The sequence below is a fragment of the Lactuca saligna genome, chromosome 7, assembly GCF_052625555.1.
Source record: "Lactuca saligna cultivar CGN05327 chromosome 7, ASM5262555v1, whole genome shotgun sequence".
NCBI lineage: Eukaryota > Viridiplantae > Streptophyta > Magnoliopsida > Asterales > Asteraceae > Lactuca > Lactuca saligna.
In genome coordinates this window covers 27798952-27824928 of record NC_136423.1, presented here as the reverse complement: position 1 = coordinate 27824928, position 25977 = coordinate 27798952, and the positions used below count along the sequence as shown (strand labels likewise).

The window sequence follows — 25977 nt, the reverse complement described above, 5'->3', positions numbered from 1 at the left end:
CTTAACTATTCTTATTTAAATCTAAAAAGAAAAAATCTTTTTGTAAGTTAAATTTATAAAAATGATTATTATGTTCATATTTTTATTTATTATTGTTTTTATTTTGATAAAATTTTAACCATTGCATAAAAATTTATTGTACAGTTTCCCGCCAAAATGATGTAGCTTTCACTACAACCACTCTTCGATCTCCAATTTCCCTCTTTATACTAAACTGATAGACACGATAAACCCTAACGCATCTTCTTCATCTGCTTTAAAGGATTTTCAGGACTCTATTCACTGTTCAAAGCACAAATCAAACCAGAAAATGAAAGGAGGGACCCTTCAGATCAATTGGCACGACACAAAACCGGTGCTAACCCTAGATTTTCACCCTATTTCTGGCATCCTCGCCACAGGTGGCGCCGATTACGACATTAAGGTTTTTTTACCTCTTTACCTTTTCCCTGAATCTATCTATGTATACGTTTATATCATGCTAAATTTGTTATCGTAAGTATTGCTACTCGCTATTTGAGCAACTTATAGCTGAGTTTGGAAGATTAAGTTGGGAATCGAGTTTTATTGTGTTTATACATGTATCCGTTACCTTCGTTTTACTTTCTGAAGAGTGTGGAGTGGTATCCTTGAATTAAATTAGGTAGTTTTGGCTGATTGAAACTGGAAATTTTGTAAATGAGAAGCTTTTCCTACCAATTGTTGTTGACATATGAACTGGAATTCCACAGCTATGGCTAATAGCTTCTGAAGAAGGTGAAAAGAAAGTTCCTACAGCTACTTACCAGAATAGCCTTTCTTACCATGGATCAGCTATCAATGTTATCCGGTTCTCCCCTTCTGGTAAACACAGTTTCCTCTCACCTATATGCATATATATATATTTATTTTTTGGTTACTACAGTATCTATTCTGCAAGATAACTGAATCAACAGAAAAGAATGGCGATTCTGTATCTTATAAAGTTATCTCCTTTTGATAAATACAGGAGAGCTGCTTGCTTCTGGTGCTGATGGTATGACTTATCAACTTCATTCATCAACCCACTATTTCCTGTCAATGATTCATAAAGAAATATCTTTATGATTGCATTTTTTTTATAAATTCAGGGGGTGAGCTAATAATATGGAAGCTACACAACACTGATTCTGGCCAAGTATGGAAGGTTCTCAAGACATTATCGTAAGGCTTTTCATTTTCATATATATAATATCAATAATTAATAAAATCCATTCATGAAGAATCCATATTTAGGGCTTCAATTAATCAAATCAACCCTACTAATGTAAGAAATTAGACAGGTTTCATCGAAAGGATGTGTTGGATTTGGAGTGGTCTACTGATGGCTTATTTCTCATTTCTGGATCAGTTGATAACTCGTGTCTCATATGGGATGTTAATAAAGGTAACAAGAAAGAATGTGATCCCTTAAACAACTATAAATATATGATTATTTGATTAAACTTTTTTTAAATTTCAGGATCTGTGCATCAGATTCTAGATGCTCATTTCCATTATGTTCAAGGTGTAGCATGGGATCCTTTAAACAAATATGCAGCATCACTTAGTTCAGATAGAACATGTCGCATATATGTCAACAAACCACAAAATAAAACAAAAGGAAGCGAGAAGCTTAATTATGTATGTCAACATGTTCTTGCAAAAGTGGAACCACAAGTGGTGGAAGAAGTCAAGGTCAACAAAAAAAATGTCTTAAATCTTAATTTTATAGTTTTTTTTTTTTTTTTTTTTCTTACACATTGTGATATAAAATTACAAACACAGTCTGCTAAACACCATCTTTTCCACGATGAGACACTCCCATCTTTCTTCAGAAGATTAGCCTGGTCACCTGATGGCTCATTTCTTCTCGTCCCAGCTGGTAAGGGTAAATTAGTCATTTACTCTTCATAATTTTTATTTATTTATGTTTTCTGATTTTGTAAATGTGATTCTTATACAGGCTCTTACAAGCTCTCACCCACTTCAGAACCTGTCAACACTGCTTATATTTTGTCACGAAAAGATCTCTCAAGGCAAGATATGTTTACTTTCATCTCCCGATTTTATTTCTGGCTTTTTTAAATTTACTAAATTACCCCTTGGCCCTTACAGGCCTGCTTTAATGCTCCCTGGTGCAAGCAAAGCTGTTGTAGCAGTGCGTTTCTGCCCTTTGGCTTTCAGTCTCCGTGGGTTGAGCACCTCATGTAAGTTTTTGATGGGTGTAAGTAAAAGACGTAAATGCCCTCAAATGAATTTAAATAACTCCAGTGATGTTTGTTGTAGGTTCTTCATCTTTCAAGCTCCCATATCGCCTGATATTTGCAGTTGCCACATTAAACTCATTATATGTTTATGACACTCAAGGCATTGAGCCAATAGCAGTTTTAGCTGGGCTTCACTATGCAGCCATTACTGATATTTCATGGTAATGTAGAAAAAACTTTTTTAACAACATTTGTCATTAAACCTTTTTTTTTTTTTTTTTAATATTATTTCATTTTAATTGAGACTTGTGAAAATATTAGGTCACCAACAGCCAAGTTTTTGGCAGTGTCTTCTCAAGATGGTTACTGTACACTGTTGGAATTTGAGAACAATGAATTGGGATCACCTGTCTCTTTCTCAGGTTCGTTTTAATTTCTTCATATTTTAAGTTTTTAACAATCCATTTTTCTTTTTTAATTATAATTTTGATTTGTCAGAAAATAATCAAGTCTCATCCGAGCAAAATATAATCAATGTTGATGATCTGGAAAGCACGGAAAGAATCGGGAAAGAGAACACCATTGTTATTGATGATACTCAGGAAACAGTGAAACCGGAATCGGAATCGGAAGCAAAACCGGAACCGGAATTGGCACAGCCAAGTGTGGTGATTCCAACGGAAGAGAAACCGGTGGTTCCAAGTAAACCAGCCAAGAGACGAATTACACCAATGGCCATAGATTAAGCTTAGTTTCTGCATCTTTTTGTATTCAGATTCAAGAGTATATTTTTATTTTTATATATTGATTTGTATAATTTTGAGGAGAGTGGATAATGGTCTTTAGATTGAAATTTGGCATACTAGCTTAGCTTGCTATCTTTAGTTCATGTTTGGTGGATTCACTGAAAATATTGTTTTTAGTTGATACACTGATGATAACTGATAAAACGTAGTTGATAAGCTAGATGTCAAATGTAAAAAGATATATAAGGGTGTATTTGGAAAACGTGTAGAAAAAGCCCAATCAGCTTATCAGTAAGCTATCTCAATTAGTTTGTTTAACCTAGGTTATAAGTTATTTTAGTCATCTTACCTAAGTTTATCTGGTGACATGATAACATTTCATGTATTTTGTATAGACCAAGTTATATATGTCTCATATCACTACTGTATGATAGTCTGTAGTGCACTTGTCAAAAAAATTATTCTTGATTGGCCACTGAGCATGAGAGTTGTAACTTGGATTATCGTCGGGCTGTCTCACAAGAAGTGAAAATGCGGGCAAGTGTATGTATCCAATGTGCTCAAAATGTAAAGTCTTATTGGTGTCCAAAATGGAAAGGGCTCCACAACTTGTGATGTGAAAATTGTGGATGTTGAACATGTTAATTCAAATTTTAACCTAATAATTGTGAGTAAACTAAGCGATAAAGAGTGTATTATAAGTTTTTTTTTTTTTTTTAAAAAGAACATATTTGCAAATATTTAAAGATAGTAAAGTAACTTTAATTGTTTGTAGTAAAACGATATGTGTGTAGTTAAAAAAAATAGTAGAATGAAGTATGTCTAACACTCCACTTTTTACACAGAGTATATTCAAAATTTTATTTATTATTATTATTTTTTAAAAATTTAAAATATGGTGTACATATATGTCAAACACCTAAATACAAGTAATAATCAATAAGGATCATATATAACAAATTTCAACAACGTTCGAAATGGGCGTTACCATATCTTCATTATGCTCTTGCAGTCTTTCTAAATTTACATAAACCTGAAAGGCACAACAACAAAAAGATTAAGTTATAAAGCTTACTGAGTAACTGATAGAACAGAGGATAATATAATAGAAAAGAGAGAGAGAGAGAGAGAGAGAGAGAGAGAGAGAGAGAGAGAGAGAGAGAGAGAGGAAAATACTTTCACTCCATTCTTAATGATTACAAGTAAAATAAATCAGCTCAAACAATACCAACAATGGAAGGTTTGCTGCCCAAGCTACAAAGCCTTATTCAAAGATAAAAAGACGTAAGGAAGGAAATATGAGAGATTTCTCTATTAAATAACATCAGCAATTTCTCTCTCTTCGGTGTTTGTTACCCCTACCTGTTGCAGCTAATCCTTTGTCACCTTTCTGGAACCTTCTCCGATACACCCTCCAAATCGGGGGCCTGTTAAGGGAGACTGTGTTGGGCTCAAATTGGGCTAGGCTAGCTGGCCTATTGTCCTTATCAATACCATCCCCTTGAAGTAGAGGCTTGTCCTCAAGCCTAAATTCAGGAAATTTGGACTGGATGGAGAAAGCATCTGCCCATGTTGAATCATCTGTGGAGCCGTGTTACCAGTGTATGAGTCATTCCAGCACTTGGCTGTTGTCCCTGTTAATGGTGCGAGTGGCTAAACATTTCAAAGGTCGGGTGAAACGAAGTATGGATGGGGGTTAGCGACCGTACACAATCTGAAACGGGGTAGTGTTCGTTGATACGTGGAAGGAGGTATTGTGCCAATATTCAACCCAAGATAGCCAATACGACCACGTCTTAGGTTGCTCGGAGGCGAAGCAACGAAGGTACGTTTCGAGACTCCGGTTGACCACCTCGGTTTGGCCATCAGTATCAGGATGATACGCAGAGCTGAACTTGAGCTTACTACCTTGCAGGGAAAAGACTTCCTTTTAGAATGTGCTCAAGAACAAAGGGTCTCGGTCACTAAGAACTGACTTTGGAAGTCCATGCAATCATATTATCTCACATAAGAACACCTTAGCCAGTGTGCAAGCGGAAAGGGGGTGTTTTAGAGGGACGAAATGGCAGTATTTGTCGGTCAACCACGACTAGAATGATTTCATACCCCTTCGATTTAGGCAGGCCTGTAATGAAATCGAGGGATATGTCATCCCATATTTGTTCGGGAATCGAAAGTGGTTGTAAGAGACCGTCAAGAAACAAAGTAGAAGCCTTATACCTCTGACAAGCATCGCAGGATCGCAAATTAATATTGTTTGATAGTTTTCGTCATGTCGGACGTGAAGCTAGGCGGCAGTAGGTACAGAAAAACCTTTAGTAGCCACCTGTTGGGCTGCTATGGAATCCTTCAAGCATTTTGGGTATCCATGGGGAAGAGGAGGGAATGGCCAAGCAACCTTTGTGGAATAGTCTGCCGTTGACCAATGAAAAACTTGGTTTAGAGGTGGGGTCGTGTAGGAGGGACTGAGCGATCTTTTGGAGTTGTGGGTCTGTTGTTACTCCTTCTAATAGTCGGTCACCGTGAAAGACCCCATTCGCTTTCATATGATCGAGAGAACCACTTTCAATAAAACTTAAAACTACATTATAATACTCCAAGTTACTCCAAATTACTTCAAAACATGCTATATGCATATTTATAAATAATATTTTACATTGATAGTTTGATTACAAACGATTAGATACGAACCGATTATGACAAAGTGTTATATATTACATAACTACCTAGGATACTATAGTTTTATACATACATGAGTACAAAATACAAAAGTAATAGTTTTAAAACTATTCAAAATCTTCTAACAGTATATGTCTATATTAGATCCTTATAACATGCAATGGTTAAACACTACAAACAAACTCCATTTTTGATGTTCTTTATATCCACACGTAGGTGAAATTATGCTCTACAATTTTCGTTTAGATTCTATCGGTTAATTTTGACCTTATTTTTATTATTATATATTTCACGGGCCGAGACAGGAAAAGTCTGTTAAAAATTCATAACTTCTTCATCCGACGTCTGTTTTCGTCTGTCTTTTTACCGTTGTACTACTATTGACGATACCTTCAATTATCGTTTAGGTTGCATAGGCTAAAAATTACTTGATCTCCATTTCGAGTTTTTAGCTGTCTACTGCTATACTGAAACTTAGAAAAATCATAACTTCCTCATACGAAGTCAGATTTGGACGTTCTTTTTATGAAAGTTCTCAGTTTAACGAATACTACAACTTTCATTTAGATTATATAGGCTAAAAAGTAGTTTATCGAAAACTCATTTTTTACGTCATACGGCGTCGTGCCGGTTTTGTCGCGAAACTTCAATAAGCCATAACTTCCTCATTATAATTTGGATTTCGATGAGGTTTTCGCCTAAATGTTTCTAACGAGATTCTTTACAACTTTTATTAACATTATTTTCACTTATTTCCAACTTCATATTTTCATTAATTTCAATAACTGACATTTGATTGGAATCTCATAAGATTTCCAATGATTCTAAACATAGTTTTACTTCAAATCTAGTAAAAACTATCTGTTAGAACTCAATACTCAAATTAATTTAATATTTCATAAAATTATTCATTATAAAACATGATAACTGAACGTGTATATTACAAATACCTCCTCCTATTGAGGATTTTATCCCCGAAATTACATTGATTTAAATAAATGGGGATATTTTGCTCTTATCTCATTCTTATTTTCCCAAGTATAATTTGGGTCTCGATGGTGTTTCTACTTGACAAGCACCAACTCTACTTATTTATTACACAATTCGGTCGTTCTTTTGTTCACGATCTCTTCAGGTTCTTCCACATATGTTAACTTATTATTCAGTTTAACCTCAGATAACGAGATCGTTTCATCATATATGCTCAAGCATTTGCGCATAGAACTCACATGAAACACATCATGAATACATATAAAATCTTCTGGTAGTTCCAAGAGGTATGCTTGTTTACCAATTCTCTGGATGATTTTGAAAGGACCAACAAATCTAGGACTTAGTTTTCCTTTCTTTCTTAATCGCATAATCCCCTTCCATGGGGATACCTTCAGCATTATAAAATCACCCACCTGGAATTCTATAGGTCGTCTCCTCTTTTCTGCATAGGATTTTTGTCGATCCTAGGTGACATTTTGATAGAAGCGTGGTAACTGTTTTTATATGAAAATTCGACAAGAGGTAAGTACTTATCCCAGTTACCACCAAACTCCAAGATACATGCACGAAGCATATCTTCTACTGTTTGGATCGTTCTCTCCGTTTGACCATCTGTCTGGGGATGATAAGTTGTGCTGAGAGCAACTCGAGATCCCAATTCACGTTGCATATTCGCCCAAAAGTGAGAAGTGAAGCAAAGTATCAAGATCAGAAATGATCTTTAGCGGCACACCATGTCTTGCAACAATTTCATCCAAGTATACTTGTGCGTATTTCTCCATTGGAGCTGTTTCACGCATGACAAGAAAATATGCACTCTTAGTCAGACGGCCGACAATTATCCAAATGTTATCGTGCTGTTTAGCAGTCTTTGGCAATTTGGTAATAAAATCCATGAATAGTTCTTCCCATTTTCCACACGGAAACACTAAGAATTTCTGGAGTTCCGTAAGGCTTTTGGTGCTCTGTTTTGACTTGTAAGCATACTAGACATTTCTGCACATATCTTCCAATGCCTTTCTTTAATCCAGACCGCCAATAATCAGCCCGTACATCATAGTACATTTTACTTGTACTAGGATGTATAGACAACTTAGACTTATAAGTTTCATCTAAAATTTTATGTCTTAATCCACTAATCTTTGGAATCCATAACCAATTCTTAAATACCTTCAATCCCCGTGGATCATCAAGTAAAACATCAGTATAATGTATCATCCCTTCTTTCTTCGCATTTTCTGGCTTTAAGGCCTTTACTTGCCATTTCTCTAATTCATCAAGAAAAGTGAGCTTTACTGTCGTATGAGTAATAGTATAACACATACTATTACGATCAACTTTTCTGCTAAGAGCATCAACAACTACATTGGCCTTTAAAGGATGATACAAGATTTCACAGTCATAGTCTTTGATCAGATCCATAGCTTGTTGTTGTCTCATATTCAGAGTTTGCTGACAGAATATATACTTGAGACTTTTATGGTCGACAAACAATTGACATTTTGTACCAAAAAGATAATGTCTCCAAAGTTTTAGGGCAAATACCATTGTAGCAAGTTCAAGGTCATGGATGGGATAATTCTTTTCATACTCTTTCTGTTGGCGTAGGCTATTACTCTACCACGTTGCATCAACACACAATTGAGTCCCAATCTTGAAGCATCGCTATACACGGAAAAATCATTATCACATTCTGGAAGTGATAAGATCGGAGCATGAGTCAAAAGATCTTTTAAAGTCGAGAAATCTTTTTCTTGGGCTTCACCCCATTCTAAATTCACTTCCTTCCGTGTAAGACTCGTGAAAGGTACAACTATACGTGAAAAATCTTTAATGAATCTCCGACAATATCCTGTGAGACCCAATAAACTGCGAATTTCAGAAGCATTACGGGGTGCTTCCCAATTCTGAATGGTTTCATGCATTTTTCCACAACAAAAGGGGAGAAAAAGTATATGTTAAAGTCTATTTTCACATTTAATATAAAAACACAATGTTTGTCATCATTAGAAGGGGTAGGGAGATTGTTGGTGCGATTTATGCATGTGACTTGCATCGAATGAAAATCTCGTTTGTTTAGATGATAACAAATATTAAACCTTAATATTCTTATTTAAATAACCATTTTATCTATCGTGTAGATATTTGTTAAAATGTATTTTGATGAACAATCGATAAAAATAAAAGGTTCAATTCAATATTGGATGATGCGATTATATGAATTGGCTATGGACTTCATTTGATAGATGAGCACAAAAAATAGCAATGAAGATTTCAATTTTGGTAACAAATTGAAAATTTGTGGAGATTTAGGACAACCTTGCACGACAAAGCACATTATTCAAGTCGCATTATCCATGTCACAAAAACTTTAAAGGTATAAATTACTATTAAGGTGGGTGTAGATTATTTTCAAACAATCTCAAATTGCAATATTACATAACTAGGTGTGAGACCCGTATGTCATACGGGTTGGATAAAACAAAAAAATTAAATATGAAGGGTTAAACAAAAATTTATTTAAATTTGAAATTTTAGATTTGAAATTTAAAATTTAAAATTTGGATTTAAAAGGAAACATATTAAATACTATATGAGTAATAATATTGTAATTTATTGGTTATTTTTAATTAAGGTAATTATTAATTAATGTGTAAATATAATATGTTAATTAAGAAAAGATTAAAAAAATGAGAAAATGACAAATAGAAAAAATATTTATTCACTAATACCAAAAAATTACATGTGTATAAGTTAATAAGAGAGTAACATGTGACAAAATTATTTTCATTTATTAGAGAGGATAGGTGTAAAACTCATGTATTACACATGTTGATTAAAGAAAATAAAATATTGAAATGTAAATAATAAGTGATTTTTAAAATAAAATTTTGAAATAAAGAACGAAGAAACATATTAATTGCAATTTATTATAATATATATTAAATTTGATACTTTACATATATAAGTATAAGATTATGTGTCCTTTTAATATTAAAAATATTAAAAATCATAAATTGACATGTAAATATTATTTATTTAAATTTAAATTTAAATAATATCACAAAATAACAAGTGTTAAAACTTATTAGAGATTAACATGTGGTAAAAAAAACATTCGTTTATTAGAGATGATATATTTATTAAAATTTTGAAAAATAGATAAAATTTAATAAAAATGTGATTTTTTGTAGAAAATAAAAAGAAATAATTTTAAAAGCAAATTGCAATAAAATCATTAAGTTAAACGAAAATTCCAATTTAACATCATGTTATTTTTCTCTAAATTATATCGTCATATTTATAATTTTGTTACAATATCAACAAAATGACTGGTTCTTACAATAACAAATTTGTCCAAATTGTAATAAAATGACTAAATTTACCGAAAATTTCAATTATAACATCATGTTTTTTTTTTTTTTTTTTAAATCATGTCATTATATTTATATTATGGATAATATTTTCATCTGTATTTTATTATGCCCAGCATCATGAATTTATCATAATATATTGAATGACCAATGATCTTAAATTAAAGTAACATCTTGGGACTATCATCGTATTTCTTATATTGATGAATAAAAGGACAAAGACTTATTTGAGAATTTTTTTGAACTTACACCGCCAACGTAAGATCTTATGTCACATTAGGTTTTGTTGTTGTTTTTTATTTTTTTTAATCTATCACTTAAAATAAAATCATTAAAAATAATTTTTAATTTAACAGTATCAGATATTGTTTGTTTTATTAACTTCTGAAATATTGATAAAATTAAAAAGATATTAGATTTGATGTTCTAAAAAATTTAAAATAAAACCCTAAAAAACCATACTATTTTCCATATTGCACTCAAAATCTGTAATAAATAAATTAGTATAAAAAAAAAATAAAATAAAATAAAATAAAAAAAAAACCTATGGATTGGAATTCAATCTTGAGCTTTTGATGGAGGCGGTTTTGTACGGTCGTGATAGAAGATGCTGGACCCCTATTCCTTTGGTGACTGCAGAATGGAGAAAGATATATAAATCCAAACTCATTCCCACCTCGCTTCCTTTTGTTTTCTTGGTTACAACAGTTTCAGTTAAAACCACGCTCATCTTCGTGGGTCTCTGTGGGCTTCTTCTTTTTCTTCTACTTTTCGCTATTTTTTTCATCATTCTTCTCTTTGACCCTTTCTTGTTCTTCACTAAATTCTATTTTTCATCAATTTTGGATCGAATTTCGTTTGTTTCTTCTTGAATTTAATCCTAGCGGTGCTCGGATATATGAAACCGCTCCTGTTTTCAGTTTCACCAAGAAAATAAATATTCGCATATCTCAGCCTTTTTTAATATACACATTTTTTTTTTCTTTATAATCCTCGAATATATTCTTTCTTTATTTGTTGAGAATTTTTTTTTTTGATTTAATTGTGCATGGTTATCTTTTTAGCATTCCCTTCCTTTTCCCCCAACGATTTTTCATGGAGTAATGATTTTTATTGTTTCTTTAATTGAATACATTATTTTCTCTTCGATTAGTAATTCGGTTATTATATACAAAACAATTCTCTCATATCAAACAATTTCCCCTTTCTTTTCTGGGATTTGTTTATCGTTTTAGGTTATTTTTACTAGTCATTGATTTGGTGCTTGGTGTTTTGTTAGTCTTGATTAGGTTGAATCCTTCCCGTTTATTTTAATTTTGTTCTTCAATTTCACCATTGTTCCTAGAAGATTGAACAATTTGGGGAACTGGGGTTTCTTTCTCAATTCGTAATATCATCCGGATATGTTCCAATTGTCAACAATTTTAGAGTATCAATCAGGTTAGGGTTCTTCTTATCGATTCTATGAATGTTTAAAATTTCTTAATTCTCTTTTCTCAATCTCTGACATAAGAAGTATATGCATTTTTGTCTCCTTATAGAAGTAGATCTATACATGCCGCCCTAATAGTTTCTTAATTATTATATTGCAAGAATCCTAATTAGATCTTACAGTTTTTGATTTTGTTTGTTAGTAGCATCTGTACATCAATCAGAGAAATGTCATATAATAGGTGCAAGATTTATTCTGATGATCATGGAAAATGTTTGTGTTGCCTTATTATTTTATATATTATAATGATCTTGGATGCCTACTTCATACTTCTTGGATTCTTTGATTAAAATGCTCTATATCTATATACAATATGGCTTATTGAACAACTTTTTTTATAATGATCTTCAAATCATGATTAGATTCTTCAAGTTGTAATAATCAGTTTGAAAATGTCATTCAATGTAGAGAACTAGAGATATGGAATATGATTATGAAGATATCAAAGGTTGACTTTGTTTTAATCAAGTGTAGTTATGACCATGTCCGATATTGGAATGTGTAATGTTTTCAAGGGCAAATCGGTCATATGACACACTACCTCATTGAAGAGTCCCTATTATTTACACCTTCCATTCATTGAACTTATTCTATAAAATTGAAATAAAGGAAAAGGGTGAAAAAGAAGTTATGACTTAATGGAGAAAGTGTTATAAGTTTTTGTATATGTTATCAGGGACATATGAAGCCACTATCATAATCAGATAAAGTTGTATGCTATGGAAACCATTGTGAATGAAGAAATAGACACAGATATTATTAGTCAATGTGAGACAGTGAAAGTCAAACGACTTGTTAGGCGTACAAGTTCACCAAGATATCAACTCTCTGATACAACCACTGAACCACAGATTTCTCATAATAAGCAAATGAAGGTTACTTTCTTTTGTTTTGTAAACTTTTCTTTATATTCTGATCAAGTTTTATAAAATTGATGTTTGACATTGAAGAAGCAAATGGTTTTGGAATCTTATTTGAATATTGTTTTTGTAGGATCGATGTTCTAAAAACACCCCGAAAGATGATCAGAGTCTTGAGTCAACAGGCAGCCCTCGGAATCAAAAGGTAGGAAGCCAATTGTTGTGATTATAGCATCCTACTTTCATTTGAAAAATCTACCTAATTATTATAGCAAAATTTTCATCCAAATATGAAGCAATATAATTTATGAGATTATATTTTGTTTTGTTAATGCAGATAACAGCTAGATGGGATCCCTCTGAGGCTTGTAGGCCTAATGTAGATGAAGCACCAATTTTTTATCCAACCACTGAGGTAATATTTTATTTGAAAATTGAAATTATATTTTTCTTTTTTCAAAAACCTTGTATTGCAATCGGTGTGCATCGGATTAGAACTGGAACTGATGTTGACATGACAAAAATTGCATTTTTTTTTTTTTTGTTTTGTCTCTCCCAAAAAGATGAGATCGTGACTCCCTCTCGATCTCTCGTCTGTGTAAAAAGACGAAAATGCCCTCATCATCGAAGATAGCCCTAGAAAAGCTTCTCTGGTCCCTTTTTGTCATTTCCCGTGCAACAAATGCAGCCTTAGGCTGCATTTATTACACGGGCCACTACCGAATGGGACTGGACAAGCTTTTCTAGGGCTGTTTTCGATGATGAGGGCATTTTCGTCTTTTTACACAGACAAGAGATTGAGAGAGAGTCACCATCTCACATCTTTTTTGGAAGGGACAAAACAAAAAAAAAATTGTAGTCCAATGCACACATCATTTTGAATGATATTTATTGAATTTTTTTCATTGATTAGGAGTTTGAAGATACAATTGGTTACATATCAAAAATAAGAGCAGTAGCAGAAGCATATGGGATATGCAGAATTGTACCTCCTTCTTCTTGGAAACCTCCATGTCCTTTAATGGAAAAAAAGTTTTGGGAAGAAGCAAGATTTTCCACAAGAATCCAACAAGTTGACTTGCTTCAAAATCGGGAGCCCATGAAGAAAAAAAGAGGGAGAAAAAGAAGAAGGAAAACATACACAAGAAGATGTCCTAATCGTTCAGAAGGAGGCTCAGAGTCGAACGCTTCTTCAGACAGTGATGACAAATTCGGGTTTCGATCGGGATCCGATTTCACATTCCAAGAGTTTGAAGAGTTTGCAAAGAAGTTCAAGGAGCATTATTTCGGAATGAAGGAAACACAGGGACTGGAACCGTCAATTGAAGAAATCGAGGGTGAATATTGGAGAATAATCGAACAGCCGACTGATGAGGTGGAGGTGTATTACGGGGCGGATCTTGAAACGGGTGTTTTCGAGAGCGGTTTCCCAAAAATTTTAGAAAATAATGAATCGGATCAATACGTGAAATCCGGTTGGAATTTGAATAATTTTCCAAGATTAGCGGGGTCCGTTTTATCTTTCGAAGGATGTGATATTTCGGGTGTTTTAGTCCCTTGGTTATATGTTGGCATGTGCTTTTCCTCTTTTTGTTGGGTAAGCTTCAACTTCTAAAATTTTAAGTTACATTTTTGGTCCCTGAATATATCTGGTTTTTTCAACTTTAACCCCAAAACAATTTATTTCCTTCATCACTATTTTTTGGACCAAAGATCAAAGAAATAAGGACCAAAAATGTATTTTACTCTTTAAGTATACGCATTTTTTAGATTACGTGTTTATTTGTTTTTGGAAAAAAGCATGTTGAAGATCACCACCTATATTCGGTAAACTATATGCATTGGGGCGACCCGAAAATGTGGTATGGAGTACCCGGAAGCCATGCGAATGCGTTGGAAGATGCAATGAGGAAGCATCTACCTGATTTATTCAAGGAACAACCAGATCTACTCCATCAACTCGTAAGATTTTTTTTTTATTTTCCATTAAATAGTGTCTGGATAAAGTGCTGGATAATGATGTAATTTTAACAGGTTACTCAATTGAGTCCTAAAGTTTTGAAGTCTGAAGGGGTCCCGGTTTATCGAGCTTCTCAGTGTTGTGGAGAATTTATTGTTACTTTTCCAAGGGCTTATCACGCGGGATTCAATTGTGGTTTTAACTGTGCGGAGGCTGTCAATGTGGCGCCTGTTGATTGGCTGGAACATGGACAAGGTGCAGTGGAGGTGTACAGTCAGCAAAGACGCAAAACATCAATATCTCATGACAAGTTGTTATTAGCAGCAGCGAGAGAAGGGATTAGGGCTTTATGGGAAGTTTCATTTTTGAATAAACAAACTTCTGAAAATTTATATTGGAAACGCGTTTGTGGGAAGAATGGGATACTCACCAATGCTGTCAAGGTAAAAAAATATATATATTAAAATTTTAATTGTTGTTTTTTTAATGTTCTTTTAATATAATAATTTCAGGGGAGAGTTGAAATGGAGATAAAAAGGATCGAGCACCTTCAAACTAGTTTTCAGTTTCAAAAAATGGAAGATGACTTTGATACAACTAATGAAAAAGAATGTTATCTATGTTTTTATGACTTGCACATGTCAGCAGCCACCTGTACATGTTTGCCAGATGGATTCGCGTGTCTAAAACATGCAAATCTTTTATGTTCTTGTGATCCCAAACAACGTGTGGTTTATCTCCGTTATACCCTCAATGAATTGACCACACTGGTGAATTCACTCGAGGGTAACTCAGATGCCCTACAAAAATGGGCATCTGAAAAGTTTCAATTAGACCCCAAGAGGGCGTTTTCAGAAGACCATAAATGTTTGTCTTCAGTTCCTGTAAAGGAAGAAGCTTTTGATATGTGTGTGAATGAAGAGATGAAAGTGGGACATGGGTGCTCGATAGATTTGAATCTTGATAACATTGGTTCAACAAAAGTGGAGAAGAATAATGATGAATTTGATGATATTAAGGTTGAAGTTGTAAACGTTGGATCAGTAGCTTTTGGGAAACTATGGTGCAATAATCAGGCGATATTTCCGAAAGGTGGTGTAGCATCATAATATGATATATCATCTTACTTTCATTTCTTTGTATTAAAGCATTGTACTTGTTCTAATTTTGTTGCATTTAAAAAATGTAATTTGTTATTTTTTTAATATGTTTTAACTGTAAATTTACATTTTCAGGATACCGAAGCCGAGTAAAATACTTGAGTTTTCTCAATCCTCGGGAAATGAGTAGCTACATTTCAGAAATTCATGATGGTGGACTAATTGGACCTCTTTTTAAGGTATCCTAATTTGACTTATAATGGCATAATTAGTTTCTTGTTATAGGCAAAAATGTAAAAAGTATATATTCAACCATTTTATGGATTTAGGCACTTATCATTTTACCATAAAAAAAAAAATTCAGGTTTTTTTAGAAGAATGTCCGAATGAGAGCTTTATGGAGGTGTCAGCAGATAAATGCTGGGAATTAGTGCTACAGAGGCTAAATCAAGAAATGTTGAAAAACAGTGAGTTGGCATCAGGTGACGTGAGGCTGCCACCTGGCGTTAATGGGCTTGAAATGTTCGGGTTATCGTCTCTAGACATTATTCAGGTACACTTATGCTCCTATAATTAAGGAAGTGGATTATTTAATGGGAAAATTGCCTATTTTATTCTATTTATTGATATGGGCAATGTACTTTATTAGCTATAATAATGGGTAAAAAATAAAGTACATTACCTATAGAGTAAAGTACATTGCTATTCCCTGCAATGTACTTTCCTTTTTATTGATTGGTGCTGACTAGGATGTATTTAACAGGCAATTGAGGGTCTTGATGTGGAGCATAGGTGTGTTGAGTATTGGAAGAATAAATTCAACTCAAATGGTAGAGAAGAATAGATGCTGATTTTGATGAGGTTGACCTTGACCATTGACTTGTTAGGATAATTCTTTCAATAGAAAAATCTTAGATCATATCCAAGTAGAAAGAAATTCAACTTATATAGGTTTTCTTGTTTTAGAACAGTTGCTAGCATTAGCATACATCTCTTTCATTTTCTCATTCATGAAACAAAATTGAATAAAAGTAAAAGAAAAAGGTACTTGGAAATTTACATATGGGATTCTTACAAGTATTTTCTTTGTTTTATGTCCCACCTAAAAAGTGAGACAAGAACTTGCTCCTCTTAATTTTTTTGTTTATATTTTGTTGATATTGTTTTCCCATGAAGCTTTAATGGTTATAGTAATATGTTATTAGTTTAGGTTGTTCAAATAACAACTTATATGTATCAATGGTTTGATCATTGAACTTTATTTCCATTACTATAATCATTAATTGCGAAGAATGCTAAAAATTATTCAGATTCAAGCTGAGAAAAAATATTCAATTTTCAAAAATCGTTGTGGAGTGAAGAGGTTACTTGTGATAATTTGATTCACGTTCCTATCCTTTGGATGAATTGTAAGTAACATATTTTTTAAGGAGGCTCACATGAAGGAGTCGTTATTCGAGTGCATAGTTGTTTCTTATACATGGATTGCAAGCTTGCAACTAGATTAAAAAGTTCAATGTTAGTTGGGCAGATTTGCTTTAATATCCATTGATTATATGAATATGAAAGTTACATTTGTAAAAGGTAAAAAAATGTTTTGGTATTTTAAGCCAGATGCTAAAAAGGTGTGAAGTAGTAACCAACAAACAAATAAAATATGTTTTTTATGGGATATTTATTAAACTAACTATTACAAACGACGTGTTTAACAAAAATAACCAAGTTTTTTTTTTTAAACAAAAATGCTCATTTTGTCCTAAATGGTTCGTTCCAGACTTGTATGTGAAATCTTAGGTGACAACACTTTCACCAAAATCACTAATCTTCAACAAAGGCTTCAAAAAGAGACCAAATCCAATGATCAAGTCCAAAATTGTTTATTGGATTTAAGACTCATTTTAGTAAAAAAAAAAATGAAGTGTTTCAGATTTGTTATTTTTAGTAACAAACCGGTGAGTTTTTTATATTCATTCTTGTTAATTTGCGACTATTTTAGATTCATTCTTTGGGTATTTCTAACTTGTTTTAACCAAATAAAAAAAACACTACAAATATCGTAAATATATGTGGAGCCTCATATTAACACTCCAAAAGAGTCATTGTGTAGAGAATAGAGACTCCAACATATATAATCACTTATAAGACCGTGTCGCACCGATGTGTGATACATAACACTCCCTCTCAGAATCGGAGGATTGATGAAGATAGACAATGATGTGCTTAGCCAACGGGTGCGAGACGCTGACTCTGATACCATGTACATATATATGTGAAGCCCAATATTGTCTCTCCAAAAGAGACATTGTTGAGAGAAGTGAACTCCAACATATATAGTCACTTAAAATACCGTAACATCAAAATATCATATTTACCCAACTTAATTTCTAAATATTATATTTACTCTTCATAAAATTTCAAAATATCATATGTCCATATCTAAAATATCCTCCATCTACAACATAATAATAATTGACAACAACAAAAACTAAACAATTAAAATATAAATTTTATAGAAAGGGGTGAACATGAATTTTTTTTTGTCTGTCAAGAGGCCGACATTCCAACAATTTAGAAGTTCATATTCTATTATCATAGACGTAAGGATAATATGGTTAAATTTCTTGATTGCTATAATAATTCTAAGGTATAAAAAATGACTATAAAATATTAAAAACATTATAAAAAAGTATTTGGGCAAATATAATATTTTGAAGGTTTATAAAAGGTAAATATGATATTGACTAATTAAGATGGGCAAATATTATATTTTGAAGTTTAAAAAAAGGCATATGAAATTCTCCTAACAAATAATTTTAAGTACGGTACTAAAAATATATATTTTGGCTGCACACACAACAAATACAAAACACATATCCTAGTCCAGAATACTATGAACCATTTTGAAAAGGTGTTTGAGATGCTTTGTTTCGGGCTTATATAGATAAATCTAAAAAAACTTTTAGTAACAAAGTAAATTACGATATAAAAATGTTATATGTTGTCATTTTGATGAATAAGCGATTAATCCAAACATGTCACGTGTAGGGCTACCAAAAATTTTCTGAAAGATGAGATGATATTGTTAATGAAAATGAAATAAACATTAAATAAGTTTCAAATGATTGTCTTAGAAGTATGGAACAACCTATTCGAAAAACTAACTTTATTTCAACTAAAGAACTTTGTCATGTCTCATCATTCCGAAACGGAACGAATCCACTTTTTAATATGTCATATTTTAGAATACATTTACATCAAATCTCATCAACTCCATAACAAATATTATAACTCTTCGTGCTCCCAAACAAGTTGGTTATTTTTTATAATAGAGATAATATTGTCATTTTTTTTTAAATATATCAATTACGCCGGTTAATATAATCAATATCCCGTTTTTTAGGGACTGGCTAAAAAGACACCTTATTACCATTTAGACAATCCTAATTAATGTTTGAAATATTTTTATTGGTTGAAATAATATTATTTTTCGAGAAAACTGATTACAAGTAGTTAGATTATAGGTTAACTTTTTATAAAAATGATTATAGGGTGTCTAGGGGTGTCTAATTAGCAGCACCTTTGCTAAAATAGAGATCATATCAAAATGATTATCATGTAATAATGACTTCAAATTTGTATGTAGAAAAAATCAAAACCAAAAATGTTCAATCAAAGTTCAAAGGGTTTTCCTACAAATCCTAGTCTTTTAGCACATCGAATAGCCAATAAGAATACCTTGCCCCTTATCAAGATCTTCTACGAATCCGATTGTCTCCTAGCTATGATGATGATGCCATTTGTAGTAAAAGGGACCCTATCCATCATCCATCACCAAATCCATATTTGGCGCTCCCACACCTTCCATTTGAAAACCATCCTCTTCTCAGTTCTCAAATGGCCAGACACTACTCGGAAGCTCATATCTGCCAGTGCTTGAGTCGGTTATCAACTTTCCGGCGTAATTCTCCGATCACAATCTACGGCAGTAGAGTTAAAACTGGACAAGAGTTTGTTAAAGGAGTTTTGGATCTCTCTTCTGGACTCATCCACTTCGGTTTGAAATCCGGTGACGTTGTAGCCATCTCTGCGTTCAACAGGTTCCTTATTCTGCTTCAATTACTCTGTTTTTCATACAAATTTAGATTGTTTTGTACTTGATGCTGCTGCTCCTCCCGTCCAAAAAGCCCAGTATGACTTCAGAATTTCAAACATTTTAGTTTCTTAATTTAACATTGACATCTCTATGTTTCAATTCGTAGCTTAACCTAAACAATCATTATCGTTCTGTGTCTAGATTTACATTGTTTTCTTGCTTGTGATATAAGTTTATAGTTCTGCACAAATGTTAATGTTGCAAATTCTGTGAACATCCCAAATGGGATTCAGAATCAGAAGAGTACACTCGTAACAGTTCCAACTGATTATATGTGATTTCGACATTCAAAACCAAATCCTGTCTACGAACAACACTATCTGTATATAATTGTCATCCATGGTTTTTGCTTTTCAAGTAGTCATTGTAGCAATTTATTGTTTTCAACTTCCACATAAATGCTTACATTACATACTCACAATTGTTTCAGCGATCTATATCTGGAGTGGTTATTGGCTATCACATTTGTTGGGGCAATAGCTGCAACCCTCAACTACCGATGGGTAAGTAAATATCAGTGGACTCCATGAGTTATTTGATTTATTGACATAACATAAATCTCATCTTGCTACACCATTGCAAACCTTATGTGTTCATAGCTTTTTTTACACATTATTAGAGCTTGGAGGAGGCTCTATTTGCTATGGAAGATGTGAAGCCAATCATGTTGATCACTGACAACGAGTATAACACTAACTGGCATTCAGATTTTCAAGCTCATTCTCTTCCTTCTCTAAAATGGCATGTTCTCATGGACACCCATAACAGATACAGCTCTACAGGGAACAACAGTATGTAACTTATAAAATATTAAAATAACACCTCAACATATAGCAACTTGAGATAATTATGTCATTAATGTCAATTTACATGCTATTGTGTTTTTATTGACAGTATTAACTACCAATATGCTTAAGATGCCTTCTCCAAAACCCCAATCATTCAACTACACTTTAACCTGTAATGGAGTAGCAATCGTGTGCTTCACTTCAGGTACTTTCTCAAAACAACAGATGGAGTCTTATCAGTTATCATTTATATTTATTAATTTTGTTATGAAAGCAGATAAATAAATAAATATATTTTTTTGTTTTGTGTTTGTAGGGACTACAGGAAGGCCAAAGGGTGTCATGTTAAGTCATTCAGCTTTGATTGTACAATCTCTTGCCAAAATTGCTGTTATTGGTTACACTGAGGATGATGTATGCAAGTTTTGATCTTTTTCCTTTCAATTTCTTGCTTTTAACCTTAAAAATTTCAAGTCTCTTGATCTTCATATATGACAGGTGTACTTACATACTGCTCCACTAGGACACGTGGGTGGACTATCATCAGCTCTAGCCATGCTTATGGTAGGAGGACGCCATGTCATGATGCCAAAATTTGAAGCTGAGTCAGCTCTTGAAGCTATTGAAAACCATCATGTCACTTCCTTCATAACAGTTCCTGCAATTATGTCTGATATGATTTCTTTCATCAGGTTTTTTTTTTCAACAAATACATATACAAACTGCATTTCCATTCGTAAGTATTCTTTCTGTATTCATTCTTCATGACTTTATATCAGATTTTCAGGGAGAAAGATACATGTAAAGAGTTGATAATGGTGAAGAAGATTCTAAATGGTGGTGGAAGCCTTTCAGCCAATCTAATCAAAGAAGCAACAAACGTTTTCTCCACAGCTGCCCTTTTCTCAGCTTATGGTTGGTTTATATTTACTTTCAGTTTTCTTTTTATGAAGAGGGTATTTACGTCTTTTTCTTTTGAAGGGATGACTGAGGGTTGTTCTTCTCTAACTTTCATGACACTTAATGATCCCACAACAACAAGTGAACAAGAAGAAGGTGTTTGTGTTGGAAAGGCTGCACCACATGTTGAGTTGAAGATTAGCACAGAGGATTCAAACTCAGATTCAGGCCATGTTGGACAGATTCTAACAAGAGGGCCCCACTTAATGATCGGATACTGGGGGGACCGGGACCACCATATTCCAATAAAATCTAGGTGGCATGAAACCGGTGATATAGGGAGAATAGATGATGATGGTAACTTATGGCTTATTGGACGCATGAAAGGGCGTATCAAAAGTGGAGGTGAAAACATCTATCCTGAAGAGGTATCAATATAGACAATCTACTTTTTTTTTTTTTTTTTTTTTTTTTTTTAATATATATACACCTGACAAGTTTGTTATATATATTTTTTTGTTAAAATGTAGGTAGAAAGTGTGATGTTAAAGCATTCTGGGATATCTGGAATTGCAGTGATTGGAATTCCGGATTTGCGTTTGAGTGAAAAGGTGGTTGCTTGCATCCAATTAAACCAAAGCTGGACATGGACAGATTCAGATTCAGATTCATCTACACACAATCAACAATGCATATCCGCTCAAATGCTCCATCAATTTTGTAGAAAAAATAATTTGACTGGGTACTTTTTATTTTAATTGCAAAATATAATTACTTTTTTTCACCATGTTACTAATTTATGTTTCTTCTGTTTTACAGGTTCAAAGTTCCTAAAATGTTTATAAGATGGAACAAGAAGTTCCCGATGACAACAAGTGGGAAATTGAGAAGAGATGAACTCAAAGCTCAAGTTTTGCTTCATTTAAACTTACTCTCAAGCAGCCTATAACATAGTTTCTTCAGTTTTACAACATTTGTTTCTTTTATATTTAAAAAAAAAAAAAAAAAAAAAAAAGGTTGATAAGAAAGCGTTTTTGTGCATAAGCTACTTAAGTTGATAGTTACCCCCACCGAAGGGTTGTTAAGTGCATGGACTTGATTGTTATCAAAGTGTCCATTAAGGACCACCGGTGTTAAAATCTCAATAAAGAAAACCAAAAGTGTTAAAAATAGACAACTACAAGGAAAAAGACTGTAATTTACTTTAAAAATAATGTTAAAAATAGATGAATTGTTTTTTAATATCATTATTGGAAGAAAAATAAACGCTGAGTTGGAAATGGTTATAATATTTAATTCGTAATAAGAAAATTTCAAAATATCTAGAAAAAAATACAAGTCAAAAGTATTTCCAAAAGAAAGTAGATACTAGTCAAACAGAATTGTAACATAACAACCCCATTTATCAAACTAGTCAATTTGTAAACAACCCTGTCACTCTTCAAGAAACCTTATCTATTTGTAATTATGTGACCTAAGCTTAAAATATACTCGATTGGGACTTTTTATGCAGTTTTCTTGAAAATAAAAAATATATACATGTTTCGGTTTTATTATACATTTATCAATACTATAATAAAATACATCAACTTTTTATAAATAAAAAAAAAAAAAAAAAAAAAAGAGGAGTTTGATGTCAACCAACTCTTCTATATATTTCTATGTATTTCAGTTTTTTTTTTTTTTTTTAATTGTAGTCAATATTTAAATATCATGTGTAAAGCATAATTTAATAATTTTTGCGTATATTTGAAAATTTTATTATAATTATGGCGTGAAAGGGGGCAGATGTTGATATGATGATGAATGAGGTTGAAATGGGTGGGAAAGGGTTGAAAAATGCAAAATGCGTGGACGATTTTCAAATCCGTATTTAAATGTCGGTCAAACATTCCATTTAAAACGTTGCCATTATTGCTATTCACATAGAGTAGGCCATAACTTATTTAACATAAATCACTTAAAACCACAATGTTTATATTATGATAACCTAGATTTTTTTATTTTTAATTTATGTAATAAGGTGGTTTCAAACTAAAAATCTAATTATAGTTTATGGTGGGAATGAAATATGCAATAGTTTACTTTAAATGAATTGATTTATGTAAAAAAAATACATTATTTTTATCTATTTTTTTGTCCTGACAATTATTATAAGAAAATACAAATACTAAGGTTTTGAGGTTGCCAATAATATAAAAAGAAAATTACAATACGAATATATAAAGTATTTTATATAAGACACGTTAGACAATACATTATGCTAGAAGTAGGATGTAACTATGGAAGACAAGAAAAATTATAGGAAGTAGTAAAGTACAACCTTGGTCATGCATTTTATGAGTATCAAATATACCCACTCAGACAAAATAATTCACGAAAAAAACTTTTTAATTCGAAGTCACGGTTCTTTTGGCAGGAGAAAGAACGGTTTTTTAAAATCGACTTGGCGAATACTTGTGCTTTACTTTAGCCTTGCACGAGTTAAACTTATATACTTATAATTTTAAAAATATGTATTGTTCAAAATAATTATTTTACCGATATTAACTATAAAATAATAATTTTTATATTAAGTTGGTAAAAATTTTAAATATTTTTGAATAGTAATATTAACTATTTTATGTTAGTCATTCTAAAAATTATTTATTTGATCATATTTTATTTTTGACAGTAATGATTATATAAAATATCAAACATAATGTAATATCTAACTTTATGTTGTATATCGTTATTATTGTTAATTCTTTCCAAATTCAGTTATCATTATTAAAGAGTTACATAATATTTTTTAAACGATATTTTCAATAAACTATTGATTTGGCTAATTTGGTGCTTCTTACCAAATGGTGGTGGCAACTAAGGAGGGGATATAATTCGTTTTGGTATTCTTTCATAAAGTCATTTCATAAGGTAATGCTTGTTGATGGTAAACATCTTGCTAAGAAATCCATAAAAGGTGTGTGATTGACTATATCTCAAATCGTCATAGAAATGGAAGCTAAAGGTATTTCTATTTCGGAGCTTGATGCGAAGTGAAGGTTATTTCTTTGGCGGGTCTCCACTTGGCGATCGAGTCCTGGAACACAAGGGAAAGAACGCCAACCGTACTCCAGGAGGAGATCTTGAGAGGACGCTCCGACGGTCAAGTTAGTGGTTAAAGTGAGAGAGTATCTCTTGAGAGTGGGAATCAAGAGGTTACCGTTAAGAAGATGATCGACGCCCTTATATAGTTGGCATGGAGGACGCTTTCCTCTCTCAAGGGACAAAGGTGTCATCCCTAATCCATGATAGGGCTGATCATTTTAGGAGATATCCTCTATCATCTGCTTTGGAATGTGATTGGTCCAAATGAGATATTGGTGGTGTGTGTACCATTAAGGTAGTCGAATGACACTGTTTTGTCGCTAGAAGATTCTCCCGCCAGAATCCAGGATGAGCACTTACCAGGAAGACTACTCTCGCGGACGTAATTTTCTGGCTGGCATCGGATCGCTCCCGTCCAGTCTCCTGCACTGGATCCGAGGCGTCTCTGTTTGTCGTGTACCTATGATTCTCTATCAAGTTTGTCTACTCTTAGCCATCATGGCATGGGCTTGCTTAGTCATGATGGTTGACTACTTTGTATAGCCATCGCTCGACGGTTGAGTATCCGTCTATCAGTTTCCTTGGATGTGACCATTATTTTCGGGTGACATCAGTTGCATTTAGCCATTATTACGGGTTTCTCTCCCATTTCTATATATATTATATATTCATTTGCCTTCTCTATCATTTTACTCTTTTCTGCCTTTCTCTTATTGTTTGTTGTTTTCCTTCTTCAAGAGTTCTTCATTGAGTCTCTTGCCGGTATTTTTCCTACTGTTTCTTAATGGGAAGGTTTTCAGAGTCGCTATGGGTTTCAGCTCGACGATGGGATCTTGATTCTGGTGGAAGGTTCTGTTATTACCCATCCTCCTCCTAGTAAGGTTGGAATCTATCTGGAACACTTCGATGATGGTTATCGTCTGCCATCCTCTGATTTTCTTCTAGAACTGTTGGATCACCATAAGATTCATATTGATCAACTTGTCCCAAATGATGTGAATAAGATTGTCACCTTAGAGTTGTTGTGCCGATGTAATGGTATTGTGCCTGATATTTGGGTATTTCGTCATTTCTTCCATCTTTCGCTTCTTCTCCTAGCGACAACTATACTTTTTGTGTGAGGATGTATAAATTCTTGTGACTGCTCGGAAGGGCTCTCCTAAGAATTGGCATAACCACTGGCTTTGGGTTGATGGTGAGAAGGTTGGTCGAATGTTTCTTCATGTCAAGTCTTCATTCGATACTGCAATAGAATTTTTTCCGGAGAAGGAGGACGTTGTTAGGGTCTTAAGGGGCTTAGAATTTGTAGTTGATGATTTTCCGAAGTATGCGTTGGATGGGGAAGGGATGAGTACTCCATGGAGGTTACGTGGAAAGATGCATGATTTATTTGTTGTTTGTCAAGGGTACGTTCTTCCTTCTTGCTTCTTTTTTCTCTATATCTTCTTCTATTCTCCTTTCATTTTGTCACACCCCCAAACCAGAGCGGCAGAAACATCCGGGGGCAGATGACGCCATTGTATAGTATCATAACAGTTGAATATAAATGAAAAATAGCAACCCAAACATCATACATTGAAAATACATGTGTTCATAGTTTACATATTGTGTTTGTTCAAAAATTACACAACAAATGAT

General features: G+C 33.0%; 3 protein-coding genes across 4 annotated transcripts; all 3 read left to right on the top strand.

Moving 5' to 3' along the window:
• Positions 1-107: 107 nt before the first annotated feature.
• On the top strand, positions 108-3215 carry FAS2 (Transducin/WD40 repeat-like superfamily protein). Its single transcript, XM_078963192.1, has 12 exons — positions 108-424; positions 732-843; positions 989-1015; positions 1110-1182; positions 1302-1405; positions 1481-1695; positions 1786-1882; positions 1964-2036; positions 2116-2207; positions 2287-2428; positions 2529-2629; positions 2706-3215. Exons 1-12 carry the CDS (start codon positions 311-313, stop codon positions 2951-2953), a joined length of 1398 nt encoding a protein of 465 aa, XP_078819318.1. The 5' UTR covers positions 108-310; the 3' UTR covers positions 2954-3215.
• Positions 3216-10678: 7463 nt separating this feature from the next.
• JMJ18 (Transcription factor jumonji (jmj) family protein / zinc finger (C5HC2 type) family protein) lies at positions 10679-16472 on the top strand. Its single transcript, XM_078963356.1, has 11 exons — positions 10679-11439; positions 12168-12366; positions 12485-12556; positions 12689-12766; positions 13265-13948; positions 14152-14313; positions 14386-14754; positions 14824-15403; positions 15547-15650; positions 15776-15964; positions 16175-16472. Exons 2-11 carry the CDS (start codon positions 12211-12213, stop codon positions 16253-16255), a joined length of 2475 nt encoding a protein of 824 aa, XP_078819482.1. The 5' UTR covers positions 10679-11439; positions 12168-12210; the 3' UTR covers positions 16256-16472.
• Positions 16473-19157: 2685 nt separating this feature from the next.
• On the top strand, positions 19158-22429 carry AAE14 (acyl-activating enzyme 14). Of its 2 annotated transcripts, XM_078964873.1 has the most exons (10): positions 19164-19508; positions 19995-20067; positions 20184-20355; positions 20459-20557; positions 20669-20766; positions 20851-21044; positions 21140-21267; positions 21334-21680; positions 21783-21994; positions 22072-22429. In XM_078964873.1, the coding sequence occupies exons 1-10, from the start codon at positions 19306-19308 to the stop codon at positions 22199-22201; spliced, it is 1656 nt and encodes a 551-aa protein (XP_078820999.1). In that variant the 5' UTR covers positions 19164-19305; the 3' UTR covers positions 22202-22429. The 2 variants fall into 2 exon arrangements, with proteins under 2 accessions (XP_078820998.1, XP_078820999.1); XM_078964872.1 differs by having other exon boundaries at positions 19158-19508; positions 21140-21680.
• The last annotated feature ends 3548 nt before the right edge of the window (positions 22430-25977 follow it).